Consider the following 24123-nt stretch of genomic DNA (forward strand, 5'->3'; position numbering starts at 1 on the left):
ACTCAGGATCCTGAATTCCTTTTCCTCTATTGACAGCCCTTGTGCAAGGATAAGGAACATAGAAAACAGGCAGCTGTCTTTGTTTCTAAGTTAGGGAGAGAGGAAAAGAGGCACTCAGACTGAAGCTAACCAGAAAGAAAAATGGCCTTCAGTTTAGAGCAAGAAAACTGTTTATCTTTTCTAGGAAGTTGGGTTTGCTTAGCTGAGGTATTTCTGAATACCTCCTGAGCAGGAATCCTGGGTAGCAGCTAGTTTCTGAATAGGTGCACCAGCCTCTCCAGGCACCCTAGTCATAGCTTCACACTTTTCCTAAGCAAAAATCAGGCCCAGCTACTAACGACCTTGTCCTGAGCACCACCTGCAGGTCATCTCTCTTCACAGCCTCCAGCAGCTGCCCTCTATGTCTTTTTCCTCTGCTCTCCTGTTGATGTACTCTTTCCCCTTCCTGGTCTTGGCAGACAAGCTGGTCATTGGAGACCTCAAGCCAGCTGGCCATTGGAGTTTCCTGTGGTGGGAAAAGAAAATGCTGGAGGTGGTGATTGCAGTGGGTGTGAGAAAAGGCATAGGAAGCAGTGTATGAAAGCTAGAATACAAGGGAGATGAGACTGGCAAATTTCCCTGCAGTTTGCTCCAGAGTGGCTGAGAAAGAACAGTCCAAGGGGTCCTGGGGACTACAAGGTCTACTAATGGAGCCCAAGCCGAACACTCCTTTATTTAGTCTGCCTTTCTAGAAGAAACTACCCCACCCCTGAATCCAGTGGCATAAGGCTTCTAGGATTATTTTAGGTCTTACTCCAATAACCAACCTTTTATTTGGCTCCACACAGCTGCCAGACCAGGATTTGTGCCATTGATTGCCTGGCTTGCTGGTGGGCCATGCCAATGGTTCTAAAGACCTGTCACTTTACCTGCCTTTTGAGAAAATTAACTTTGCTATGTCATTCAAGCTCAGAGGGTAAGAGCTACAAAAAGATTTGGTAGAGCTTAAATTAATTTAATAAGGGAGATTACTGAAGGAGGGGAAGAAATGGGCCCTCAGGAGCCTTGTGAGATAGGCTGTCATGCACTGAGCTCTGAAGCCCCATGCAACACTGAGGAGGACCTAGATTTCCTGTGCAAGGAAAGATCCCTGGAGGCCTGAAAAAGGAGAGAGAGGATTCAGGCAAGGGCCTTGGGAGTACAATGATACATCAGAGATACTGTGGGTTTGGTTCCATACCTCTGCAATAAAGCAAGTCATAATCTTTTTGCTGGTAGAGGGTCTTTCCTTTCTACAAAATGCAACATCTCTGAAGTGCAATGAAGTGAAATGCAATAAGGCAAGTTATGCCTGTACTATAGGATTTTCTGTGTTGATTGGAAGAAACAAGGAGAGTTGAGGAGTTGGTTTACCCCATATACCATATATCATCATGAAATTGGCTTCCTTCTGCATGACCTCTAAAGTAGCCACTCCTGATGCTGAGTAAAGGCATGTTGTATTGGGTTGGCCAAAAAGTTCTTTTGGTTTTTTTCCGTAAGACGGCTCTAGTAGCACTTAGTTGTCTTTAACTCCATTCTAAACAGTTTTGTTAGATTGTATTGTGACAGCATGTATTTAAAAAACACTTCTCAAAATTGGTGAATTTTTGTGTGGCCATTTTAATATTGAAGATGGAAGAAAATATGCAACATTTTTGTATATTATGCTTTATTGTTTCAAGAAAGATAAAAATGCAACTGAAACGCAAAAAGAAAAAAAAGATTTGTGCCGTGTGTGGAAAAGGTGCTGTGACTCTTCCAGCATGTCAAAAGTGGTTTGCGAAGTTTCATGCTGGAGATTTCTCACTGGTTGGTGCTCCATGGTCTGGTAGACCAGTTGAAGTTGACAGCGATCAAATAGAGATATTAATTGAGAACAATCAGTGTTATACCATGCTGGAGATAGCTGACATACTCAGAATATCCAAATCAATAGTTATTGGTGAAAATGAAAAATGCGTATATTATTTTATGGAAAAAAAACCATATGGACTTTTTGGCCAATTCAATAAATAGGACCAAAACATTCTAAGTATCAGAGACTAACCAGGACAGAAAAGAAAAAAGAAAACCACTCACAACTAATGAAAGTCTTCTGGCTCATTGTTGCAAGAGAAAATGTTCTGGTTTCTCAGCCAATTCCCTGAGCTTTAGGCTCAAGAACTCTTAATTTCAGGTAACAGGAAAAAGGAAATGGTAAAAATTTCTTGTAATCCCCACCACTTAAAACTACAAGGTGCTCCTGCATTACACCATTCTACCTCTAGAGCAACTTTGTCAGTCCAAAAGCTTTATCATGTCCCTACCCCCTTTTTTCCTATTTATGCTCCCCTTTTAAGGACAATTCGCATAGTTCTGAGGACTGTTGTAGGCCTTCAGGGAGTCCACTTCTTGAGCTCCTCCTTGTGGATATTTAACACATGAATGAGGCAGTTTCCCTCTTGGCAGCGTTTGTGTTAGGTTCCAGCCTTGTGCTGGTTGTCTGACCTCTAGCTTCTCCCCTTTTCCTATTCACTATTGAAATTCTCCCTTCCTCCTATTCCCCAAGTAGCCAACTCCTAGTCCTGTTTAATTTGACCCTTTTCTCTCCTAATGCCTGTTTAGTCAAGCTGGTAACAGGATTCTTGCTGTCATGTTGTTTTAAATAAGAATGAAGGAAGAGGTCTCTGATTTGATGTAATGTAACACCCAGATATGAGTATTGGCAGCAGTGACTGTCCATTTCTTCCCTCTACTTCCCTACCTCAGTGGCATATGAACGCAAAACTCCAAAAGCAACCAGCGAGGAATGTGTTGACAGAGAACACATGAAAGGAGAAAGGCTGCAACCTTGGCATTCAGTGTCTTACCCTACTCAGTCCTTGCTCTGGGCCAAAAACTCATATTTCCAGGCCCTTTCTCTATGAAATGAGTAGCTTTACACCAATGATTCCCCAAGTGTAGTCCCCTGACCATCAGTGTTAATGCCACCTGGGATCTTGTTAGTGTCAGAACATGGAGGCAGCTAGAATGTACACCTGGACTTTGATCAGAACTGCAACAGGATTTACTCATCAACCTGGACCTGGCCAGGGCTCCCACAGGATATGTTAATAGACATAGCCCATGAGATGCAAATGATCTGCTGAATATGCTAATACGACAAACACCCTCACTGAAATGTGCAGCTGGCAAGTTTAAAAAGCACACCTGCAGAAGTCCGGGTGGGACTTCTACAGGCCTGTGAGGAGGACCGGGAGTCCCTATTCCCTTGTTCCCCCTTCCCATGCTCCCCATTCCCCTTGCTTCTACGGGCCCTTGAGTCAGTCTGGGAGTTGCTGCTTCTCCCCTCCACCCCCTTCCCCTTTTTCCCTCAATAAACCTGTTGCTTGCTTCCCGGGTAGTTTCTCAGAGCAAGCCTGCTCTGACAGTATACAAATTCTCAGGCCTCACTCTAGACCTGCTAAATCAAACATTCTCAGAGTGGGTACAGCAATTTGTATTTTTAACAAATCCTCCAACTGATTTGATATATGCTTAAGTTTGAGAACCACTGTTTTACACAGTGGTGTTTGTGCTGAGGAGCTCGTTAAAGTCATTTATAGGCAAAAATGCTCAGGTAACCCAAGGAACCACGGGTCAGGAAATTGAAGGAGAGAAAACCACAGTCTCTCAAAGCAGTTCCTAGACAGGATAGCTTGCTTTTTCTCTCTTCTCCACATCATTTAGTCAGTTCTTCCTTTTTCACTGGAGCAGATCCCACCCATGAGGGCACAGCAGAGGGCATGGAGAACATGGCAGATGCTGTCACCCACGCCCGCTTTGTGGGCACGGATCCTGCCAGCGACGAGGTTGTCCTGATGAAAATCCTTCAGGTAAATGGAGGGGAAGAGCAATTAGGCTAATTGCCAGGGGCTGCTGCCACTGGCTCTACTTACCCCAGTCTGCTAGTCTGAGGGCAGCATGAAGCTATGTTTTGACTCCACTGGGGCTTAGGGAGCTGCTTTGTTTCCAAACAAGTCGCTCTGGTACCCAATGTAAAAGCTTTTTCTAAGGAAAATAATTTAAAACTTTAAATGAATTGATATCAAATACCAGAAGCCCTTAACACACTTGTACCTCTGGCAGACTATCTGTGCCATCCGTTGGGCTCGTGGGTTAGGGCTGGAAAGGGGGCTGAATGAACTATGTCAGGGTCATGCAGAGTAAAGACATAGTTCCCAAGACAAGCTTCTGAGAGACTTCCCCCAGCCAAACTAAATTAAGGTCAGCATTCTTGCTAACCTCTTTCTCGCCCCAAGTTCTTCCATAGGAGACTAGAGGAACAGGAGGCAGCTTCCTCTCTCCTCAGATACACCCTTCTTTATCTTGCCTGCCTTATTTATCACAGCATCTCCTCTCTCTTCCTGGTAGGTGCTGCGGACTCTCTTGCTGACGCCAGTGGGTGCCCACCTAACCAATGAATCTGTATGTGAAATTATGCAGTCTTGCTTCCGGATCTGCTTTGAAATGAGGCTCAGTGGTAGGTGCTTGAATATTGGGCCCTTCACTATTCCTGGGGCTATTGTGAGTATGAATACAGAATGCTGTCCCTGAACTGAGAGAGATGGAAAACTCAGGATTTCCCCATCACCTACCTTTGAAACCATAGGGGTTTAGAAGTCTCTTTCTACTTCGCTGTTTGTTGTGCAGCTGGAACAGATAACTTAGCCTATTTTGCCAGGGCAAGAATTAGAATATATCCCTGATTAACCCAGGCACCAAATCTGCGTCCGTTGGGGTTTCTGGGATTGACACCCACCTAACAACCCCTGAGAACACATCATTGCGTCCCTTTTTTTCTGACTCATTAGTTCCACCTAGTGGGCCAATGAAGTTATGGCTACCAGGCTGAGCTGGATAGAGCTGGTTTTAATAAGTTTGGCATAATCCTTGGTAAACAAGGTTTGGCGGGGAGTCTGCTCTGAGAAGCCTCCTGATACTAGCACAGCAAGTAATGACACCTGTGTTATTTGTTTTTGCCTGTACAGAGTTATTGAGAAAATCCGCAGAGCACACTCTCGTAGACATGGTGCAGCTGCTCTTCACAAGGTAAACCTGCTGCTGTTTGCTTCAGCCCTGCTCCCCAGGCCTCTTGAGCCTGCCTGCTTCCACACAGCCACTTCAGAGACCTGGCCAACCCCACAGCCACATCAGAGGCCAGTGGGATTATGGATGGGGGTATTTCTCTGGGCCCAGGGTTACCAATCATGGGAGAAGGAGGAGGGAACTGGCTTGGCCTCAAGGAGGAGGCAGAGGGTTATTTGATCTAGGCTGACAGACCTTGTTCTGCTCCCAAACTTTTGTCTGTTTCTGTATAAGTAGCAGCTGGGAAAGGTAACCCAGAGAGAAAGCCTAACTCAAGGGAGCCTAGAATAGATTGCCAAGCTCCTAGGACAGCCCCATTTCTGTGAGGAAGGACCAAGGCTAGGGTTATCAATAATCCTTGTTTGCCCAGATTATCCTGATTTTAACACTGAAAATTCTATCTCCCCCTCAAATCTCTCAGTCTCGGGCAAACCAAGACTGTTGGTTACCCTAGTCAAGGCCCTCAACTTGAGGACCCAGGAGATCTTTTTATACCATGCCTAACTTTCAGTTTCCTGCACTTCCTTTCAATAGACTAACTGTGAAAAGAGCTGAGGTAAGGGCATTAAAGCCCCTATCCCTCAGAGGATGTTGAAAATGGGGGAGCTTATGCAAGTGTGGAGATGGGGTTATGTGGGAAATCAATGTAACTCCATTTCATTTTGCTGTGAACCTAAAATTGCTCTAAAAAATAGTCTTTTTTTTTTTAAAGCCTCTTCCTGGAATTTCTTTTTGCTCTCAGATCTACAAATAATAATCCTTATTATCTACAGACTAGATCTGCCCCTGGACTCTGCTGCAAAGAGTTTCTTACTTCTCTGGCTCAAATTTCCTGGTTTCAAAACTTCAACCTGCCTTTTACTTCTCATCCTGTGCCCAGTGTCCTGGGGTTTTGATTAACTGCCATCTCCGCATCTTGTGGCTTTCAGCAATACTTGCCAAGTGAAGCAGAAAAGAGTCAGTTTAAGGATGAAAAGAGCCTCCACACTCCAAGGGCACAGAGTTACTTTGCCCTGATGACTGCCTTCTTTTTTAGAAAGTGTCTATGTCATACGTCCCCCAGTTCCTGTGGCTCTTTGATGAAGCTCTGCAAAGGGTGAAATTATCCTGCTTCTTTCCTTCCTTTCTTGCTGTTCCTAAGAGACATGCATGCTCTGGCCCAGAGATCTTTGGGCTGTGGTTGGCTTGGAGGGGAGCTTTGTTTTTATTCCTAATGACAGTCTCTGGGATTCTCTGTACTATAGGTTACCTCAGTTTAAAGAAGAACCCAAGAACTATGTGGGGACCAACATGAAGAAGGTATGACCTGCTATCCCTCATCCATACCTTGATGTCCCAACATCAGTGCTATGGGGATTTTCCTGGATATCCTTGCTTAGCAAAAACATGCTTTTGCCTAGACAGGTTTGCCTGGAATCTAGAAATAGCTATCACAACTTTAGTGAGAAATTTATTCTTTCCCAGATACCTCTGCTTCCCCAGCCTTTTCTTTCTAGCATATCTTGTTGACCCACTGCATAAGCTGGTGAGCCAGTCCTTCCTAAAAAACTGGATGAAGCTCATCAGGTTGGGCTAAAAATGTATGTTGATAAAGATGAAACACCTGCCATCTTCTCAGGGCCCAGCCTTGTCAGCAGGTAGGAGGCCTAAAGAGTCTATGCCCCAAATCCCATTCTAATGCTGGATTGACTGGGCTCATGCTTGGGCTAGTCTCTGTTGACAAGACAAATCAAGCCTGACTCCAGAAGGTTCTCAGATTGCTAGAAGAATGGTGGTCAGAAGAATGGCCTCTTTCTGTCTTGAACAGAAGCCCTGGACTTCACAGGCCTCTCATGAAGATTCTGCTTGCGGCCTAAGAGGTTCTGCCCATGGAGATGACCCTTGGCTGTTTGGTGCATGCACCTAACCTTCCCCTCTTCCCTGCCATCCATCCCCATTCCTGCCCTGTGCCCTGTTGGCATGTGTCTGGGTTTATTTCACTCTGTTTAAATCATTCATTTGCCTGTCTTTCACAGATTTCTCCATGTCTCCTCAACAAACTGGAGCTAAATAATGGGGAGCAGACCAAAGCCCTGAACCAGTTAGAGAGGGTACTACTCTTTAAGAACCTCAAGGTCTCTCTCCCTCTCCCTCTTCTTTCCCCCTTTTTATTTACTTAAATGTTTATTTTTTTATATGTAACACCTGGGTCCCATTTCCATTGTGTAGAGCACACTTAACCCCCCCTAGTAACACAGCATGGCTTTGGAAGAGTTGCATGTGTTTATAGCTTTGCAGTGTTGATAATTTCCCTGGGATGTATAGTTGTCTGGAGGCAGAAGGAATCCTTGAACTGGTGGTGTACCATATAGCGAGCCTAGATAGAGAGCCTGGGTCCTGCTGACATATTATGGGTAGGCTTCATATCTACCATTTCTAGGGGAACTATGAGGGACCTCCAGGCAAGACCCTTCCCTCTTCTCCCCTTTTTCTGTTTCACAGCTGGCATAGAGAGTATACGCACAGTCCTCAACTATCTGGGTACCTGAACTGGGTTTGGAGGGAAAGGGTTGTCCATCTAGTTGGGGTCTTTTTTGAGGGGGAGGGTGATACCATTAAAGTGGTCACTCCAGCCTTTAAGACTAGATGAATGGAAAGGAGTCAGGTGCCAGGATAGCCCTGGACACTGGGAAAGCTGTGGGATCTGCAAAGATGCTCTCTATCTTTTAAAAGTCAAGATGTACAGGAGCTTAGGAGAGAGGTCCAAGTTAAAGATTACTATAATACTCATACCCCTGCCTTAGGAGGAAGAGAAAGATAAGGAGGTATGTGCTCTCTAGGCTATCTATCACAGTAGTGTGCATAGTAGCAATATGGTTTTGGACTTTACAGTCATTGAAGATAAAAAGTGTGTGCGTGTGTGTATGCACCTAGCTGGATAGTCCATAGGCCTATTATGTACTCTTTGCATGCATTGCCTCAAGTTCCATTTGAGTTCTTGCCTAATCTCAAATTGCAGGTCTCGTCATTGGCTACCCAGCACTTTGCTATGATTATTAATCTAGGACCTGCCCTGTCTTTGTAAAGCTTATACTGTCCTTTGGAAATATAGTTACATGAATATGGTGGTGAGGGTTCCACAAACATCTACTGCCTACCCCTTCCCCACCTTAGGACCTTAGGACTGGGAGCATAGCTATACTTTCTAAGGACTGAGATATTTGTGAAAACTGGCAGCCTCTTTGCCCCTAGTCCAGCCAGGGGGCAGAGAATACTCACTGAAATGATCAGGTTGGAGCTAGCTTTGCTGAGGATAGGGAAGGAAACTGGAAAGACTGATTCTAGTGTGGAAAGGAATCTTAATAAGTGACTGGCCTCTCAGTGGAAGTAGAACTACTTAAGAGTCCCTGAAATGGGTAAGGGAGTGCTGCCTGGAGAGAAAGGATATCTCATAAAAGTAGATCCAGATGTTAGTACTTTTTGGAGTTCAATGACAGCTGCCAATAAAGCCAAGAGGTTCTTGTTTTCTCTTATTGATCTCTTGAGCTTCTCACCCATCTATGTTTGGCTGACTCTTACCTCCAGAACATTTTTTATCATGAATTTGACCCAAATGAGCCTCAGTGATTCCTGGAGATAGTATCCTGCTTCCTGCTTGGCCACAGTGCTCAGAGTATTTGAAGATTCATTCTAGGCATATTACTGGAGGCATTTTGGAGATGGACAGATAAGAAGTGACCATGAAAGGCTATTGCTGTGTTAGTAAAAGCTAGGGGCAGAGCTCAGCTCCTGGACTGTCTTTCCTCTATGGGTGGAGCTATGGGTAAGGAAGGACGAATTATGTAGTTTCTAAGTAAGGGATCAAAGGTTATCCAGGTTCTGGAGAACTTGGAGGAGGTTGAGGAAGGGGGCCTATCCCCCAAATATCAGAAGAAATTAAACACGCCAAGGATAATATAGCTATATTCAGCCTTTAAAAATAGACAGTAAGGAAAAGTGCTTCTACTGTCTTTAGAGTCATTCTACTGGTTCCTGGAAGAGAATTGCTATTGCCCAATCCAGGAATGGTCCATCTGTCTAGTAGTTTGGTATAACTCTGTAGAAGGACTGGTTTCAAATCCTAACTGAAAAGACATCAGGACTAGGAAAACAATATGAGCCTAAACAAAGTCACTCTTAACTTAGGGTAGAGAAAATGCATGAAAGTTTATATCCTAGAGGAATCAACAGATGATAAGAGATTTTTCTTTTGTGACTAAAAGGAAGCTATAGGAAGACCAGAAATGCAGCAAGAGAGAGGTAAATAGAATGAAGAAAGAATCTTAAGAAATTGGTAGCCTATCCATCTGCAAACATAAAAGTGCTTCTAGAAAGACCCCACAGTGAGAAGGACAGGAAGTCCCACTGATACACAAAAACTGGAGCTGCAGAAAGCACAGCAACAGCATGACATGACCCTCCATCCTTAACTCCACAAATAACTGAGGTGCCACTTCTTCCTTAACTCCAAGGAATGAGCCTTTGACCAATTTGATGCAGAAATTGCAGAAAGTAAGGGGTATCTTTTAAGATTTAGGCCCAGTTCATGAAGTAATAGGAAACCCAAGAGTCTGGCTGGGAAGGAATAGGTTCTCATAGTTGAATAAGAACTAGGAGTAGGAGGCTTCTCTGCAGGTAGTTGAGGAGGAAAGCCCATGAGTGCAGGACCTATAGATTTAAGCCTCCAGGCAAAGGAGTTCCTGTCCTTACCTTTTCTGCAAGGAGGTTGGGGACCATTTATAAGTCTTAGGATTGCCACCCAGGACTCGGGGAGGCAGAGCGATGTGTGAAGGCTGCCTCTATCAATGACCAGCCTAAAAGGAGAAGGTAACCTTTCACATGGAGGATGTCAGGCTGACCTGTAAAATGACCACTGTAGAAGCCAGGTTAGTAGAGTAGGAATGTGCTCTGATGGTCTGGATTCTTCCTTTGGAACAGATACAGGGTATAGGCTGTTTCCAGGGATGGGTAGAACTAAGAGAAGGGAGATTTCTAGGGCTAGAATTTTAGTTGGAATACCAGTGCTAATGAGGTGTGATATTTCCAGCTGAAAATGAGAGCAGGAGGCATGAGTGATTCATCCAAGTGGAAGAAACAGAAGAGATCCCCCCGGCCCCCACGCCATATGACCAAAGTTATACCAGGTTCAGAGCTGCCCACCTCCAATGGAACCACCTTATCCTCTAACCTTACTGGTGAGTATCCTTGGTTGCTTCCTCTGATAAGAATAGAGAAGAGCCCTGGCTGGTGTGACTCAGTGGGTTGAGTACCAACCTGCGAACCAAAAAGTCACTGATTTGGTTCTCAATGAGGGTACATGCCTGGGTTGTGGGCCAAGTCCCAAGTTGGGGGGCATGCGAGAGACAACCAGTTGATGTTCTTCTCTTTCTCTTTCTCCCTTCCCCCATCCCCCTAAAAAATAAATTAAATCATAAAAAAAAAAAAAAGGTTAGTATGCAGTCTAGGAAACAGTTCTGGTACCATAAAGGGTATGTGTTTCCTACAGAGTCTCTTCTTCAAGCCTCACTTAACTTTGCTTGGCAGGTGGCATGCCCTTCATTGATGTGCCTGCTCCCATCTCCTCTGCAAGTTCAGAAGCTGCCTCAGCAGTGGTCAGCCCCTCTACAGACAGTGGCCTAGAGCTCTCCTCCCAGACTGCTTCTAAGGAGGACCTTACTGACCTGGAGCAACCTGGCTCTCCAGGGTACAGCACAGCTGCAGAGCCTGGCAGCAGCGAGCTAGGGGTTCCTGAGCAGCCTGACCTCCAGGTATTGCTTTAATTTCTAAAGATCCCTCTCCAGTCTTCCACTGAGGGAATTGGCTTGATCCTTTGACTCCTTTATCTAGGCCTTGACTCAAAAGAAGGTTGGGGTAGGGGGGCATAGTTCTTCCCCATTTTCTAGAATTTGCTGTACTGCCTAAAAAACCCATGGCCCACAGGGGCAAAATTTGGACAACTGTTAAAGAACAATAAAAAAGAAATTAAAAAAAAAAAAAAAAAAAAAACATGGCGTGACTCACTGTGAGAGGTAACTCGTGGGATTTATCAAGTTATGCATACAGGTAGTAAGTACTTGGCAGAGGTGAGGGGACTGGCCATGGCTTTTTCTGAAAGGTAGTGATCTGAATCCCAAGCCTATGAGAGCCTGTTGCCTCCAGGGTTTGAGTCATTATAGGTCAGTGATGCCTCAGGAGATGTTTTCTGAGTCCATCATCATATTCCTCCCATTGATTCATAGCGCACTGAGCTGGCCCTACACCTGCAGTCCATTAGAGTCACTTGGAGGACAGATGTTTCAGTGTAGTAAGTTCCAAGTTGCTCTTGCCTCATCCCTCTTCCTATATCCCCCTGCAACTGATCATAGCAGGAAGGGGCCCATGTGGAAAATGCGCAATCAGCATCCGTGGAATCTATCCCTGAAGTGTTAGAGGAGTGCACATCCCCTGTTGACCACTCCGATTCCGCCTCTGTCCATGACATGGATTATGTCAATCCCCGGGGCGTGCGCTTTACACAGTCCTCCCAGAAAGAAGGTGAGTACTCTTAGGCAGACTCTGCCTGTTCACCTCTCCTGTCCAATCCACTAAGCTGCCTGAGCCTAGACGGTCTTGGACCCACAGTGTCTGCTAGTTCAAGTTCTAGTCAGGGAATGGAATCAAGCCTGAGGGCTATTTGCATGGATCGAGCCCTTCTCTAACTTACACAGAGGGAGTTTGGTGGAAAATAGAAATTGAGAGGGAAGAATAGAAAGCTTTTAACAAAAAAGATAGATCATCATTTCTGATTCCTTTCAATAAATGAGATCAACCTCCTTACTTCCCCAGAAGAAAACTTTTTTTTTTCTTGAAGAGAATCACTAATCTGAAATTGCCTTGTAAAATAGAGGGCAAGTTAGGCCAAGCTATTAAGCCAGTTTTTTCTTAGGAGTCCCAATTCCCTCCTGGTCTTCCCCAGGTACAGCTTTGGTCCCCTACGGTCTTCCCTGCATCCGCGAGCTCTTCCGCTTCCTCATCTCCCTCACCAATCCACATGACCGCCACAACTCAGAGGTTATGATCCACATGGGGCTTCATTTGCTGACAGTAGCTCTTGAGTCAGCCCCTGTAGCCCAGTGCCAAACCCTCTTGGGCCTCATCAAGGATGAAATGTGCCGCCACTTATTCCAGGTAAGACTGGATTTCTAGAGGGGCTCGGAGCCCCTGGCTGTTTTTCAGGGTCTCTCAATGGGCAGGGGAGCATAGAGAGGTTTGGCTGATTCATGAGAAGAGTATAGGATCCAGGAAATAACCTTTCTCCCCATTTGCCCAGTAGTCATGGTCAAGATAACTCCATTAATACTGGGGCCTGTGGCAGCCAAAGGGAAATACAGGAATAGCTAGATATAAAATCCCCGCCCCCCCCCTCCGAGCACAGGACCTTAGTGGAAACTTCACATAATTTGCTCTCCTGTTTTTCTCTTGGTTGAGCCATAGTCAGATTCAGAAACCTAATGGCCTACCCTACTCTGTCTGATCTCCAGCTACTCAGCATAGAGCGACTGAACCTTTATGCAGCTTCCCTGCGAGTATGCTTCCTACTGTTTGAGAGCATGAGGGAACACCTCAAGTTCCAACTAGAGGTGAGTTTCTCAACTTAGGAAGAAGAAAAAATATAGGAAGGTGTATGCCATCTTCAGTGGGGCCAGCTCTGTCATGCTGCAGGGGTGGGATTTAAGGGCTTCTATAGGAGAGTGCTTCTAGCCTCTATAGTTTGGTTCATTGGCTGGCCTCTTTAGTTTGAGAAGTTAAAAGGAGCCTAGAGAAAATTGACGGGCTATAAAATGGGAGAACCCAAATATGAAGACTGACAGGTTACCTCACTATGAGTTTGGTACACGCTCTTCTGCCTGGCAGCTCTTCTACAGCACAGGCAGGCAAGTCAGCCTGGCTTTGGCACTAAATTGCAAAAAGAACTCTAGGTAGGACCAGGTCAAGCTCACATAGAGAGCACAAAAAGGGCAACTGGTAACATGTTTTTGATCAGGCATGGTATAGAAAGCCAGGCCTTATCCCCCAACATGGAGGCCAAAGAAGGGATATATTTAGGGGGTGGGATATCTATAAGTTTCTCTTAATGCATGCTTCCTGCAGGGTTTCTGCTTCCTGTTTAATGTTTGTCTCTTCCTATTTTGAATCCTTTCTCCACCCAAATGGCAACTTGTGTCATTGCCAGATGTACATCAAAAAGCTCATGGAGATCATCACTGTGGAGAACCCCAAGATGCCTTACGAGATGAAAGAGATGGCACTGGAGGCCATTGTGCAGCTCTGGCATATCCCCAGCTTTGTCACTGAGCTCTATATCAACTATGATTGTGACTACTACTGTTCCAACCTCTTTGAAGACCTCACCAAGCTGCTGTCCAAGGTGCTGAGCCTTATTACTGGCTTCTAGTAAGAAGGCTGTATTAAAGAAATCTCCCTGGTGGTAGTAAGAGTGCTACATATGGGGAGGAAACACTTGAGAATTGGGCAACAGGAAGAGGAAAGGCATTTTTGCAGGGCAATTTAGAAGTTATAGGAAGTTGGGGGGCTTGGGGAAAGGGTCAGTTAAGTGTAAAGTATTCTAACCTCAAGTCTGCTGGATCTGTTTTCTTTCCAGAATGCCTTTCCTGTATCTGGTCAGCTCTATACAACACACCTACTGTCTCTTGATGCCCTGTTGACAGTGATTGATAGCACAGAGGCCCACTGCCAGGCTAAAGTGCTCAACAACCTTATCCAGCAAGAGAAGAAAGAGGCAGCCAGGCCCAGCTACGAGGCAGTAGATGGTACTCGAGAAGTCAGCACTAGTAAGAAGCATTTCCTTCTTTGAAGATCTCAGGATTCTATGCTTATCCTTTCTCTACTCTGAATCCTTTTCCTGCTCTTAATATCACTTCCTCTGGGATACTCCCAATTCTGTGTTTTTGAGGTGGTTTGAATCACAGGCCAGGCAGGCAGGTTAGCAGGACTCGTAGACTTTGCCCTTCTCCTCCTCCACACTTTGGCTTTTTCACAGAATAATTTATGGAAAGAAAAGAAAATGTAGGTCAAAGGATATAGGACTTCTGTCCCTAAAAGTTCCAGGTCTTACCTTCCCCTGCTCCCAGTATCTGACTCCACTCTAATTAATCTTCTCAAACTTCCCCTTGAAATTGGGGTTGCAGAAGATCTAGGAAAGTGACTGGATAATCTCTTTATTAGGACAGTGACTGCTTATTTGGGCTTAGGTTTGTCCTGTTCAGGGCTGACAACCTATGTGGGAGCAGTCTCCTTGGCCAGAGATTCGACTTCTCCTGCAGCTCTGTGGGCTTCCTGCTCCATAAGTCTTCACTTATCTTCTTCTCTTTTGCCAGCTGAGAGAGCAGCCAGCGATGGGAAAGCTGCAGGCACAGCCCCAGACACCCCGGGCCTGCATCTTCCAGGTTCAGGAGGAGGGCGGCGCCCAGCAGAGCATGGGAAGCCAGGAGGCGGTGATCTGGAAGAAGCTGGTGACTCTGGGGGTGGGTACTGGGGGTCTGTGATCCTAAGTCCCCCTTACTGGAGGGCCTGGAGGAGAGCAGAGGTGGAGTAGCAGACTCGCCCTGGGGCAGTACCTGATGAACCTTAGCTGGTCACCATGCCTTCAGACCCAGAGAGAGGAAAGAAGATATTTGGGGCCCTAGAAGCTAGGACCTCCAGGGAAGTAGAAGACTGACGAGGATAAAAACATTTCTGAGGCATTTTCTTTCTCACTATAGAATATATCAGAAATTTGCTGAAGTCACTTCTTGGTAAAAGAGGTCTTATGGAATTTTCCCTCTCTTCCTCCCATTCCTAGCTGACATAAAGTTTACCCGGAAGCCACCTCGATTTTCCTGTCTCCTGCCAGATCCACGGGAACTGATTGAAATTAAAAACAAAAAGAAGGTACATACAGAGTCTTGAGTGTTCTTTGTAGAGTTTCTATCCCACAGGATGAGGGACAGTCTAGCAGCTCATTCATTGTGCTGCTTCCTAAGGCTCATCTTTAGGCTTGTTGGGACTTCAGCAATCCCCGAGTTTCTGATGAAGCCCTTCCCTTACTCCAAGGCCATGTAGTTAACCCTACCCTATTGTATGCTCCTGGACAACTGCTGTTCTGAGAGCCAGGTATTACTGGTAGTCACAGGAGCCCTGGGAGCTGGTATTGTGTGCTCCACTGAAGGTTATCGATCTGGTCATCTTGAGCTCTGGGGTGATGATTGGCAATAAAAGGAAATTGACATGAATTCTGGTGCTTTAGTAAAGTTCAAATAACTGTTTTTTGGTTTGTTTTCTTAACACAAAGAACACCTTCTGTTTCACCCTTTCTTCCTCTTACTGCTAGCCTAAATGACTTTGGTTTATGTGTGCCCTTGATTGCAGGGCTGTAATAAAGTTATCACAGTTAGTTCACCTTGTCCTTCAAACCCCAACTCCTCAAGAGCTAGGAAGCCAAAGAAAGACAGAGAAACTAAGCTAGGCTATAAATAAGATGCTGGCTGTAAGCAGATGCCAGGGATAACTATAAAACTGTCGAGGAGAAAACCTTCTCTAGTCTCTTTCTTCTACTTTTTTCTGATCCTGTAGTTGTAGAGTAGGCCGTCCTATGCATCTTGAGGACTCAGGAGAGGAGTGAAAAAGAGCTCTTCAGCCAATTCTAATGAGACATGAAGACTGAGGAAAGCTAGGGCCAGTATGATCCAACCTTAGTCCTAGAGTCACTTAGAACTACATTCTAGGAGCCTGTTAGGTGACAGGCTGTGGACTGTGATGATGTCCAGCGTGGCCTTGTCTGGTTTAGGGGCAGAGCAGCTTCTGACACATCTAGTATTTCTTCTTCAGCTTCTGATCACTGGCACAGAGCAGTTCAACCAGAAACCAAAGAAAGGGATCCAGTTTCTACAGGAGAAAGGCCTCCTCACCATCCCAATGGACAACACAGAGGTAGCCCAGTGGCTTCGAGAAAACCCTCGGTTAGACAAGAAAATGATTGGAGAGTTTGTGAGTGACCGCAAAAACATTGACCTGTTGGAGAGCTTTGTGAGGTGAGGCAGCTGCAAGAAATATGGGACATAGTTGGTGATCATTTGGGGAAAAAGCATCCTTCCCTCAAAGCCTTCTCAGTCAGTTCCTGCTGGTGACCCAGGTCGCATACTTTTCCTCTTTCCATCACTTTTATCTATTAGACCTGAAAGAGTCTCCAGCCAGATAGCTTTGGGACCCAGAATGGAGCAGGGTCCCTGAGCACAGGGTAGGTTCTGGGTGTCAGGGGATGAGGTTTCTAAGAAAGGCAAGAGTGTGCTGATGTGAAAAGTACTAAGGTTAGGAGTTGTCAAATTCTGATCTGTGTTAGAAATGGCCAGGAGATACCTCCCCATTGCTAGTGCCCTCAACCTCCCCATTGCTAGAGCCCTAAGCCTGCTCTGTTCCAATAGGAAAAGGTTAGAAGAACTGGCTAATAGAAAGCCCAACATTTGCAACTTACATATCTTCAGCATCTTCATCCTTCTTCCTCTCCCTGTAGCACCTTCAGCTTTCAGGGTCTTAGGCTGGATGAAGCTCTTCGCCTCTACTTGGAAGCCTTCCGCTTGCCTGGGGAAGCTCCGGTCATCCAGAGGTTGCTGGAGGCATTCACAGAGCATTGGAGAGTGAGTTTGAGTGGCAGGGGCTGAGCCCAGCCTCCCAAATTAATTTGACTGAGGGATTCTATGGCTCCAACTGAAGGACCTAGCTACTGTCTTCTAAAAGGCTGAGAGCATGATCAGTGAGCTTTCCATATAGAGTCCAGCTTTTGTTAGGAGCTGGCAAGAGGTTGGCTGCTTTCTGGGTGGTGCTTTCCCTCTGTGCCAGCATTGACCAGTGGGTTGGTGGTGAGGGTTTAATTGACCAGTGAAGGGCATTGACATAGGTGGAATCTTTGCTTTTTCAGAATTGTAATGGCTCCCCATTTGCCAATAGTGATGCCTGCTTTGCCCTGGCCTATGCTGTTATCATGCTTAATACTGACCAGCACAACCACAACGTTCGCAAACAGAATGCACCCATGACCCTAGAGGTACGCTTGGATCCCAGCCACGGCAGAGAAGCTCCACCAAGCTTTGGAGATAGCAGAAATGATATTAGCCGTCCAGTGGGCATGGTCGACAGGGTTCTGTCCTTGGGAATCAGGGAGGGCTGGCCAGTTCAGAAGAGGAACTGGGGTGGGTTCTTCCACTTATTGTTTCCTAGGACCTATTTACCACAGACCTAGAAGTTCCTTGGGTGGGGCTTCAGCATTGACACATGAGGGGGAAAGCTTATTGGTCTGTCTCTAGGAGTTTCGCAAAAACCTAAAAGGTGTGAATGGAGGCAAGGACTTTGAACAAGACATTTTGGAGGATATGTACCATGCTATCAAGTGAGTATGTATGGAGGATGGTGTAGTATCTCCGTTAAGTAGAAGCACACTGCTCCCTTTCCCAGATTTTAGAGCCACACCATATGCCCTATATTTAACCTTGGGACTTAGCTGGGCAGCCCCATCTCTCCCAACTCATTTCTTCCTTAAAAAAGCCTGAACAATATTGTGACTCTAGTACTTTAGAGATCCAAACTGCCTCTGCAAAGTGGAGTGTTATGTCCTCATTTCCCAAACCCAGAGCAGCTGAGTTTTCCTGTCTATCTCCCAAGTTGCATTTTGGAACTGGTAGAGAACCCAAGATGGGCACTGGGGGGTGGGGCTTGGATCAGAGGTCAGAGATGGGACACCTAGTTCTTGACTAGAGATCAGAAAAGGTGGAGAGGATTGTTCATTCTCTCAAACTCAGAAAGAATGTGACAACTTACTACAGAACTAAAGGCCCCACTTAGAGACAGGTCCTTGAGATTATGGGGAGTTATGGGACACCTCTTTTCTTTCTCCCTGGTGGGTGGGAAGTAGACTACTGAACTTCAGTCTTGATGACCTCTCATTGGTGGAGAGCACCACAGTAAAGCCCCCTGTGCTAGCTTGCGAGCAGTCAGGTTCACAGCAGTGCACCTACTCCTTACCTTTCCTCCTGACAGGAATGAGGAAATTGTGATGCCTGAGGAGCAGACAGGCTTGGTTCGGGAGAACTATGTGTGGAACGTACTGCTTCATCGAGGTGCCACCCCAGAGGGCATATTCCTACGTGTGCCTGCTGGTAGCTACGATCTTGACCTCTTCACCATGACCTGGGGCCCCACTATTGCTGCTCTCTCTTATGTCTTTGACAAAAGCCTTGAGGAGACAATCATCCAGAAAGCCATCTCAGGCTTCAGGTAGCCTACCTATAACCTTGGTATTCACCTCTTCCCACTTCTCTGAGCTAACGTAGTTGCCTCCATACCTTTTTGAATCATCCTCTTTTTAAAAATTTGTATTGTATTTTTTCCATTACCATTTAGTCCCCTTAAAAACCCCCTTCACCCCACAATCACCACACTGTTATCTATGTCCTTTTTTGTTTTTGCTCAATCCCTCCACCCCCTAACCTCCCCCCACCTTAGCCTACTTTTATTTTCCTTAGAGTAGGTTCTTCCTGAGTTTTTGGAGGGAGGCGGAAGCTTGGGAAAGCTCAGTCTTAAACAGACTTAAGAGTAAAAACTTCTTCCTGGGACTGATCAAGGAAGAACCCTAAACAAGCCTCTTCAGAGACTTGGAAGGACTGCCTGGCCTTCCAGTGACTCTGTTTCTGGGATGGGGGTGACATTACAGGAAGTGTGCCATGATCTCCGCCCACTATGGCCTCAGCGATGTGTTTGACAATCTCATCATCTCTCTGTGCAAATTCACCGCTCTCAGCAGTGAGGTGAGCAGGGGCAGGAACTATGTACCTGGAGTTCCAAAGGAAGGCCTCTCTTTTAGCCATGTATTACTCTTACCTTCAGAGCTGGTTTCCCTCAGCAAATTTCTTCACCTCCCCCTTGACTACAGTAGAGCTTAGGCCATTTCTGTCTTGCATACCCTATGATGAGAATAGCATTGCCTCATGTAATGGGGATGGGAGAGGAGACACAATAGCGGGGAACGCCTTATCCAGGTTAGCCCTTCCCACTAGTATTATGGGGGATTGAAGCAGAGCCAGCAGAGGGACCCTCAGGGAACCATAAGTTGAGGCCTAAGAGGTTCTCTTTTTCAGACATTTGCTAGACTCTAAGCATCTTCTCATCTTCTTTTCCAGTCTATTGAGAACCTGCCCAGTGTGTTTGGAAGCAACCCTAAAGCCCATATTGCAGCCAAGACAGTATTCCATTTGGCTCATCGTCATGGTGACATTCTTCGAGAGGGCTGGAAGAATATCATGGAGGCCATGCTGCAGCTTTTCCGAGCCCAACTGCTGCCCAAGGCTATGGTAGAGGTAATTCTTGGTAGGATACTAATCAACAGTAACAAGGCAAGAGCTCCAAAAGTATATGCTATCAGTATATAGGACTGGTTGAGAGTAGTACTGATGCTTGCTGAAGCTTACTAGGAACACCTCAAATGTAAGACCACAGATCTTGAGTTGGGAAACAGCTGTCAAGGAAGATTGGTAGAAGCCAATGCCAGTCACTATATGGAGGGACCCCAGTCAGTAGGGTAGGGATGAGAGCTATAAGAAGAAAGCCAGAGAACTTTATATGGGGGAGCAGGAAATGCAAAGGGCATATAGAAAGAAATTATTCTTGACCTCTTTTCCAGGTTGAAGATTTCGTGGATCCCAATGGCAAGATTTCTCTACTGCGGGAGGAGACACCATCAAACCGGTGAGGGCAGGTCAGAGGCTGCAGGCCTTGGGGAAAGAGGATCAGGACTCCGGGGCTCACCAGTTTGTACTCTTTCTACAGAGGAGAGTCAACAGTGCTGAGCTTCGTGAGCTGGCTGACACTAAGTGGCACCGAACAGTCTAGTGTGCGGGGCCCATCTACTGAGAACCAGGAGGCTAAGAGAGTGGCCTTGGACTGTATTAAGGTAACTGCCTGCCTACCCGTGGTGAACGAGCCTGGACACCTCCCTACTGGACAGATTCCCTATGAACTAAAGAATAGAATCATCAAGGGCTTGTGACCAGAACGGACTCCCTTTGCTCTTTCTCCCTGGCTCTTGGGAAAGTTTTCTTCACTCTAGCCCTTACCACTGACCCCTTCCTTTTCTCTTGTGCCCCAGCAATGTGACCCAGAAAAGATGATCACAGAAAGCAAGTTTCTCCAGCTGGAGTCACTGCAGGAGCTCATGAAGGTACAGAATGAAGAGCAAAGAGAGGGAAGGGCTGGCTGAGTCTGGGAGGGGAGATGGGGACAGTGGTGTACACTTCAGTGTCTGTCAGGGCAGGGCCAGTGGCTGCCTACTTTCCTGTTGTTGTTCTCCTCTAGGCTCTTGTCTCAGTGACACCAGATGAGGAGACATATGATGAGGAGGATGCTGCTTTCTGCCTGGAGATGCTGCTGAGGATTGTGCTGGAGAACAGGTAGAAGGCCATCTTTAGGCAGGCTTCACACTGGGCTTAATCCAAAGGGATGGAAGCCTGGAGCCATCTTGCTAAGTGGGCTCTAGGGGCAAGAAGCTCATGAAGCTGTAGGCAGTGGAAGAGTAGTTTTCTCATTATACCTGTCTGCTTAGGGTACAATACCAATGAGCCCTAAAAGGCCTAGCCCGAATCAGAAATGGAAGCTTATTGCCCACTGGCCTCTCTAGCTGAGAATATCCTCATCCTTTGTTCCTCAGGGACCGTGTGGGCTGTGTGTGGCAGACTGTTCGAGACCATCTATACCACCTGTGTGTCCAGGCACAGGATTTCTGCTTTCTTGTGGACCGGGCGGTGGTGGGGCTACTGCGCCTGGCCATTCGACTACTCCGGAGAGAAGAAATCAGTGGCCAGGTAAGCAGAGTACAGCTGGGAGGGCAGAAAAGTATGCAAGGGACTAAAGTCAATGTCAGTGTGGATATGGGCTGAGACAGAGGACATTTAGTGCCCCATAGCATGAGCCCAGTTACCAACTAGGGTTGGGGCAAACTATCAGGTGACATTGAGATGAGTCCGGAATGGCCTTAAGGTATAAAGTTGGTACTCAGCACCTCTGCTGGCTCCTATAAATCTGCTCTGAGGGCTGGATGGCTGCTGCTTTGTGGCAGTCCTAGCCCTATACCTGGCTTTCTGTCATGCTTAGGACCCTCCTGAGATCTCTTGGCCCAACTAGAAAAGATAACCAGCATAGCAGGGTTCCAGGATCTAACATGAACACACAAAAACCGAATCACATTTCTATATACTGACAACGAACATATGGAAAATAAAACCAAAAACACAATACTACTTACAAGTGCTTCAGAAAAAATGAACTACGCCTAATAAAACATGTACAGGATCTATATGTTGAAAATTACAAAATGCTAACGAAAGAAATAAAATAAATGAAGGGGCATACCATGTTCATGGATTGGAAGACTCAATGTAGTAAAGATGTCAATTCCCCCCAAATTGATCTATAAGCTTAATGCAACACCTATGAAAATGACGGCAGGGGTTTTTGTAGACATAAACATGCTTATTCTAAAATTTAGGTGGAAAAGCACAGTCCCTAGAAAAGATGAACATCTTGAGAAAGAATGAAATGATATTAAGGCTTACTATATTGCTACAGAAATCAAAACTGAGTGGTATTGGTGCAAGGATAGACACATAGATCAGTGGAACAGAAGAGAGAACCCAGAAATAGACACATACAAAGATGCTCAACTAATCTTTTGAAAAAGGTACAAAAACAATTTTTAAAAAAAGTACAAAAAACAGTTGGGGAAGGATAGCTTTTTCAGTTACCAGAGCAATTGAAATCTAGTAGGGAAAATCAAACATTGACCAAAATTTTATACCTTATACAAAAGTTAACTCAAAATATGAGAGGGGACCCTAAAAAAACTGTTTATTAAAAAATTGTGTATTCTTACGTGTTTAAACTTCAGCGACCTTCAAAATATTCTTCATTTGATGTAATACACCAGTCAAGACATTCTTTTCTGCTGCTCAAAGCAGTTTTTTAAGTACATTTTATTGATTATGTTGTTATAGTAGTTCCAATTTTTTTTCCTCTTTGCTCGCCTCCACCCAGTACCCCCCTTCCCTCCAACAATCCCACACCCTTAGTTTATAGTCCATGGGTCATGCATATAAGTTCTTTGGCTTCACCCTTTCCTATATTATTCTTAACTTCCCCCTGTCTTATTTTGTACCAACTTATTATGTTTCTTAATTCCTGCACCATTTCCCCATTTCTCCCCCTTCCCCCTCACAGCTGATAACCCTCCAGATGATCCTCATACCTTTGATTCTGTTCCTATTCTGATTTGCTTAGTTGGATTTTGTTTTTGTTTTTTAGATTCAGTTGTTGATAGTTGTGAGTTTGTTGTCATTTTAGTGTTCATAGTTTTGATCTTCTTTTTCTTAAGTAAGTCCCTTTGACATTTCATATAATGTCTTGGTGATGATGAACTCTTTTAGCTTTACCTTGACTGGGAAGCACTTCATCTACCCTTCCATTCTAAATGATAGCTTTGCTGGATAGAGTAATCTTGGTTGCAGGTCCTTGCTTTTCATCACATTGAATATTGCTTGCCAGTCCCTTCTTGCCTGCAAAGTTTCTTTTGAGAAATCAGCTGGTAGTCTTATAGGCACCCCTTTGTAGGCAACTCTCCGCTTCTCTCTTGCTGCTCTTAGGATTCTCTCTTTATCTTGAACCTTTGGCATTTTAATAATGATGTGTCTTGGTGTGGTCCCTTCTGGGTCCAACTCACCCAGGACTCTCCGTGCTTCCTGGACTTGCATGTCTATTTCCTTTGCAAAATTTGGGAAGTTTTCCTCCATTACTTTTTCACATAAGTTTTCAATTTCTTGCTCTTCCTCTTCTCCTTCTGGCAACCCCACGATTTGGATGTTGGCACGTTTAAAGTTGTCCTAGAGGTTCCCAAGCCTCTCCTCATTTTTTTCAATTCTTGTTTCCTCATTCTGTACTGGTTGACTTTTTTTCTTCCTTATGTTCCAAATCATTGATTGGAACCCCAGTTTCCTTCCCTTCACAATTGGTTTTGTGTGGATTTTCCTTAGTTTCACTTAGCATAGCCTTCACTTCTTATGCGTTTGCCATACTCAAACATGTCTGTCAAGCCTGTGAGCATCTTTATCACCAGTGTTTTGAATTCTGCATCTGTTAGGTTTTCTGTCTTCTCATTTGTTAGGTTGGCTATCTCCTCGTCGCTTAGTTCTCCCACTGGAACCTTGATGTGTTCTCTCTTTTGGGCCATACTCCTTATCTTGACAGTCCCCTGTGTTTGCTTCTGTGTCTTAGGTAGAGCTGTTGCTCCTGTTATGTTGTAAGGGGCAGAGCCTTAGGGATTCGTCAGTACAGGGCGACCTGTTTCACCATGTTGTGGCGCTGTATGCGGGGGAGGGGTCTGAGAGGGAACAATGCCGCTTGCCCAGCACTCACCCCTTTTCCAGGCACTTCTCCCACTTCCATATGGGACTGGTGCCTCTCAAGCTGTTGCCCTGGCTGTCGTTCCCAGAGTGGTGGGTCTGCGGACGTTCTAGGACCGTGGGGGCCCTTTAAACAAGCATACTCTGCTGAGAGACTGGCACTTTCTGCATCTGCCCCAGCCCCCCCTGGTCTGCAGTCAGAAGCAATGAGGCTTGATTTTCCCTGGTGCTGGGATTGTGAGCTGCGAGGTCTGGTGAGGAGCTGGGAACGCTCCCCAGGCGTCCCTCCTGACTTTTTAAAACGTGTAACTGTGCTTTCCACCTGCCGCTGCCACTGCTGCTGCCACCACCACACCTTGTCCACTCCACCCCGGCTTCGCCCCTCCTACCTGTCTGAATGAGTATTTCTTCTTTATATATGTTTGTTGGACTTCCATGCACTTTGATTTTCTGGAACTTCTTGTTGGTTCTAGTTTTGAGGTAGTTGTATTCCTTCTTAGTTGTG

At 45.6% G+C, this 24123-nt stretch overlaps 1 protein-coding gene across 11 annotated transcripts in view; it reads left to right on the forward strand.

Moving 5' to 3' along the window:
• Positions 1-24123, forward strand: part of GBF1 (golgi brefeldin A resistant guanine nucleotide exchange factor 1) — a 130991-nt gene that overhangs the window by 98905 nt on the left and 7963 nt on the right. For 2 of the 11 annotated variants that reach the window (XM_090278482.1, XM_090278484.1), the window contains exons 5-30: positions 3757-3875; positions 4414-4522; positions 5031-5091; positions 6372-6426; positions 7143-7241; positions 10193-10340; positions 10690-10913; positions 11511-11679; positions 12101-12312; positions 12666-12764; positions 13358-13552; positions 13787-13976; positions 14523-14669; positions 14987-15075; positions 16012-16214; positions 16694-16817; positions 17099-17224; positions 17484-17566; positions 18214-18450; positions 18887-18980; positions 19353-19529; positions 19853-19917; positions 19999-20122; positions 20318-20389; positions 20524-20618; positions 20876-21029. In XM_090278482.1, coding sequence (XP_090134608.1) covers positions 3757-3875; positions 4414-4522; positions 5031-5091; positions 6372-6426; positions 7143-7241; positions 10193-10340; positions 10690-10913; positions 11511-11679; positions 12101-12312; positions 12666-12764; positions 13358-13552; positions 13787-13976; positions 14523-14669; positions 14987-15075; positions 16012-16214; positions 16694-16817; positions 17099-17224; positions 17484-17566; positions 18214-18450; positions 18887-18980; positions 19353-19529; positions 19853-19917; positions 19999-20122; positions 20318-20389; positions 20524-20618; positions 20876-21029 — 3470 coding nt within the window. The remainder of the gene's footprint in view (positions 1-3756; positions 3876-4413; positions 4523-5030; positions 5092-6371; positions 6427-7142; positions 7242-10192; positions 10341-10689; positions 10914-11510; positions 11680-12100; positions 12313-12665; positions 12765-13357; positions 13553-13786; positions 13977-14522; positions 14670-14986; positions 15076-16011; positions 16215-16693; positions 16818-17098; positions 17225-17483; positions 17567-18213; positions 18451-18886; positions 18981-19352; positions 19530-19852; positions 19918-19998; positions 20123-20317; positions 20390-20523; positions 20619-20875; positions 21030-24123) is intronic. The other 9 variants (XM_090278483.1, XM_090278486.1, XM_090278487.1 and 6 more) reach the window with 6 other exon arrangements.

The sequence above is a fragment of the Furipterus horrens genome, unplaced genomic scaffold, assembly GCF_987537825.1.
Source record: "Furipterus horrens unplaced genomic scaffold, mFurHor1.1.pri manual_scaffold_5, whole genome shotgun sequence".
Lineage (NCBI taxonomy): Eukaryota > Metazoa > Chordata > Mammalia > Chiroptera > Furipteridae > Furipterus > Furipterus horrens.